Source organism: Phaethon lepturus, unplaced genomic scaffold (assembly GCF_000687285.1).
Source record: "Phaethon lepturus isolate BGI_N335 unplaced genomic scaffold, ASM68728v1 scaffold26156, whole genome shotgun sequence".
Taxonomy (NCBI): domain Eukaryota; kingdom Metazoa; phylum Chordata; class Aves; order Phaethontiformes; family Phaethontidae; genus Phaethon; species Phaethon lepturus.
Genome location: NW_010545971.1, coordinates 1 through 2,939, shown reverse-complemented (window position 1 = coordinate 2,939; position 2,939 = coordinate 1). Strand labels below are relative to the sequence as shown.

General features: G+C 57.9%; 1 protein-coding gene across 1 annotated transcript; it reads right to left on the bottom strand.

The window, feature by feature from the left end:
* Window positions 1-8: 8 nt before the first annotated feature.
* IRS1 (insulin receptor substrate 1) lies at window positions 9-2,121 on the bottom strand (the record flags this gene model as incomplete). Its single annotated transcript, XM_010289153.1, has 1 exon — window positions 9-2,121. A coding segment is annotated over exon 1 (2,113 nt), but the record flags the coding sequence as incomplete, so codon positions are not given.
* Window positions 2,122-2,939: the final 818 nt, after the last annotated feature.

Here is a 2,939-nt window from a genome sequence, read left to right as displayed (position 1 = left end):
TTCGTTGCTCTCCACCGAGAGTTTCGGGTGGTGGCCGGCGCCATTTGTCCAGATCTTGCCATAGCCTGCAGAGCCGCTGTCAGGGGAGTAGCTGCCACTGGGGGACATCATCATGTAGCCGTTGGAGGCCACCGTGGCTGGGGGGGGGCGTGGAGGGGGGCGACCCCCCCTGCCAGGATTGATGATCTGCTGTGGGGCCGACACACTCTTGGGACTCATGGGCATGTAGTCACCACCCTTGAGGGGCCCCCCGCTGCTGGGCACGGGGGCTACTCCGGGTGACATGGGCATGTAGCCATCATCCGTGTGTGGCGCAGAGTTGGTCCGATGATGGCCGCTGTCCAGGTGGTGCATCTCCAGGCACTCCTCTGGGTAGGAGTGAGTGGGCACAAAGGCTGAGTGCCGGTAAGAGGGCAGCCGGCTGCCGCCATAGGGGTAAGAAGGCAGCATCTCTGTGTACTCCTCAATGGAGGCCACCGAAGACTGCGAGGGTGTCTTCTGGTGGGAGATGGTGGGCGAAGTGCCTGCAGAGTGAGTCCGCTTCCTGAATGCCTTCTCCAAGTCAGCAACCTCCTCACTACCCCCTCGAGGACAGCACGGCGTACCAGGATAGCGGGGCTGCTGCTGCGGGTGGCAGGCGCGTGGGATGAAGTGGCCATTGGGGGCTGCCAGGCTGCAGCAAGAGGAGGTGGCCTTCCCCCCCATGCAGATGTAGTTAAGCTCTTCATCGCCCCGAGCTGGTGGGGTGTGTCCCAATGAATCTGGGGTCACACTGCGGAAAGAGCTGCGAAAGTCACATGGGCTGGAACCATACTCATCAGAAGAAATAAATCCGCCATCGCTGGGGGAGCCAGAAACCGAAGCACTAGACCTTCGTGGAAACAGGCAGTCTGAGGTGGAGCCGTGGCCACTAGTGCTGCTGGATGACAGGCTCACTGGACTGGTGGCTGAAGGAGAGCAGCGCGAGGAAGGCATTGGGATGGACCGGCTGTGGTTGAGCGGAGGATGGAGCCTGGAGTTGCCACGGTGTCTATGCGAATGGGTCCGGTTGGCACTGGGACTAACTGGGCTACCGTCCACAGAGGCAGGCCTTGACATTGTGCCTTCCCCATCACTTGACGCTCGAACCCGAAAAGAGCTGGGTTTACCACCTGTACCTCCACCCCCACCACCAGCAGGAGAGGTGGCCGTGACGCTCTCAGTCCTGGACCGGCGACTGAGCCCCACCTGGCTGGGTGGAGGATTGTTCACATGGTGCCTACTGCGAAGGGGCACAGAGATGGGGTTTGAACAGTTTGAGGAGGACTGGCTCTTGCTGCGGGGCCGGAATTCCTCACTCATGGCTCGCATGGCCTCCAGGATAGTTTCATGCATGTTCTGCGCAACCACAGAGTCATCCACCTGCATCCAGAACTCACCAGGCCCAGTGACAGCCGAACGACCCACCTCAATGAAGAAGAAGTTCTCAGAGTGACCACAGCGGCGGATATTGAGCAGCTGCAGCACCACAGCAGCAGCATCCGAATTCAGCTTCACAAAGCTGATGGTCTTGTTAGTCAGGCACAGGCGGTAGATGCCAATCAGGTTCTTTGTCTGGCCTAGGCCCTTAGGCTTCAGAATTACTTGCCAAACTTCCTTAAAAGCCGGGCCAGGGGCTACCTCACCATAGCTGTCCTCACCTGCTTCCCCCAGTCCCGCGTTGCTGCCTCCAAAGGTGACATCGCTGTGGTGGTGGTGGTGATGGTGATGGAGGTGGTGGTGGCCCTTGGCCCTGTTGTGCAACTGCAGCAGTGCTTGGTACCAGCTCTCCTGTTCAGGCTCGTTGTCAGCTGCAATGGCAAAGTGCTCGTCCTTGGTATAGAGGGCCACCAGGTGCTTGTTCTTGGAGTCAGCCCGTTTGTTGATGTTGAAGCAGCTTTCTAGTGGGATGGAGCGCTTGGGGGCCCCTGACTTGTGTCTCCATTTCTTCTCATTCTCGTAATACTCTAGCCGGGCGGGTCCAGACTCGCTGGCTGCCCTCAGCACGAAAAAGCGTTTATGCATGCTCTTGGGTTTGCGCAAGTAACCCACCTTTCTGACATCTGAGAAGAAGCCCTCATTATTATCTGTGGGGCTAGCCATGATGAGAGGTGGTGGAGCTGTTACTGCAGCTAGCAGTCTGCAAGACCCCAAAACAGCCAAGCCAGCTGGAAAAGACAACCACCTAAAATAAAATTCATGCAACAACAATTAAAAAAAGAAAAAAGAAGCAAAATAGCTCAGGATCCTCTTTTGAGAACGGTCCGAGGGAGGGACAGAAGCAGGGTGAGAGCAGCTGTTCAGTGGCAGAGGCAGCTTCCAGCACCAAATCAGAGTTTGCGTTGCTGTTTATGCCCAAATCGCCCTTAGATGGGTAAGCGCGTCCTTAAAAAGTCCAGTCCCGATCAGTCCAGGCGAAAGTCTCGTCCCAAGAGCAGCCGCCGGGAAGGAGAATCGCATCTTCCCTCGCAGGGGCCGGGCCGGCCGCGGGGCGGGGGTCCCCCTCCACCGCTCCCTGCACCCCCTCCCCGTCTCAAGTTTGCCTGCACGAGTAGCGATTTCTGTTGCAGATTAAATATCCTCTTGGGGGCGGAGATTGTTTTGCAAAGTCCGGGGTTTGCACCCAAAAATACACGCTGCTTTCTCCCCCCCTCCCCCCCCAAAAAGAGAAAAGAAAACAAAACAGAAAAAAAAAAAAGCCGCCCACAACACGCACACCCCCCCTTCCCCAAATATCAGCGCTGAGGTTGCTGCTGCTTCTCCCGCTCCTGCGTGCGGAGGAGGCTGGCGACCCCATTCAGTCCCATCTCGTTAGGCAGAGAAAGTGCCGTTTCCACACACGGCGCAGCCCGGCAGCGGCGGGAGGGGAGGCAGCCCGAGTGCCGAAGGAACATCCTCTCTTCCTCCTCCTCTTCATTCCA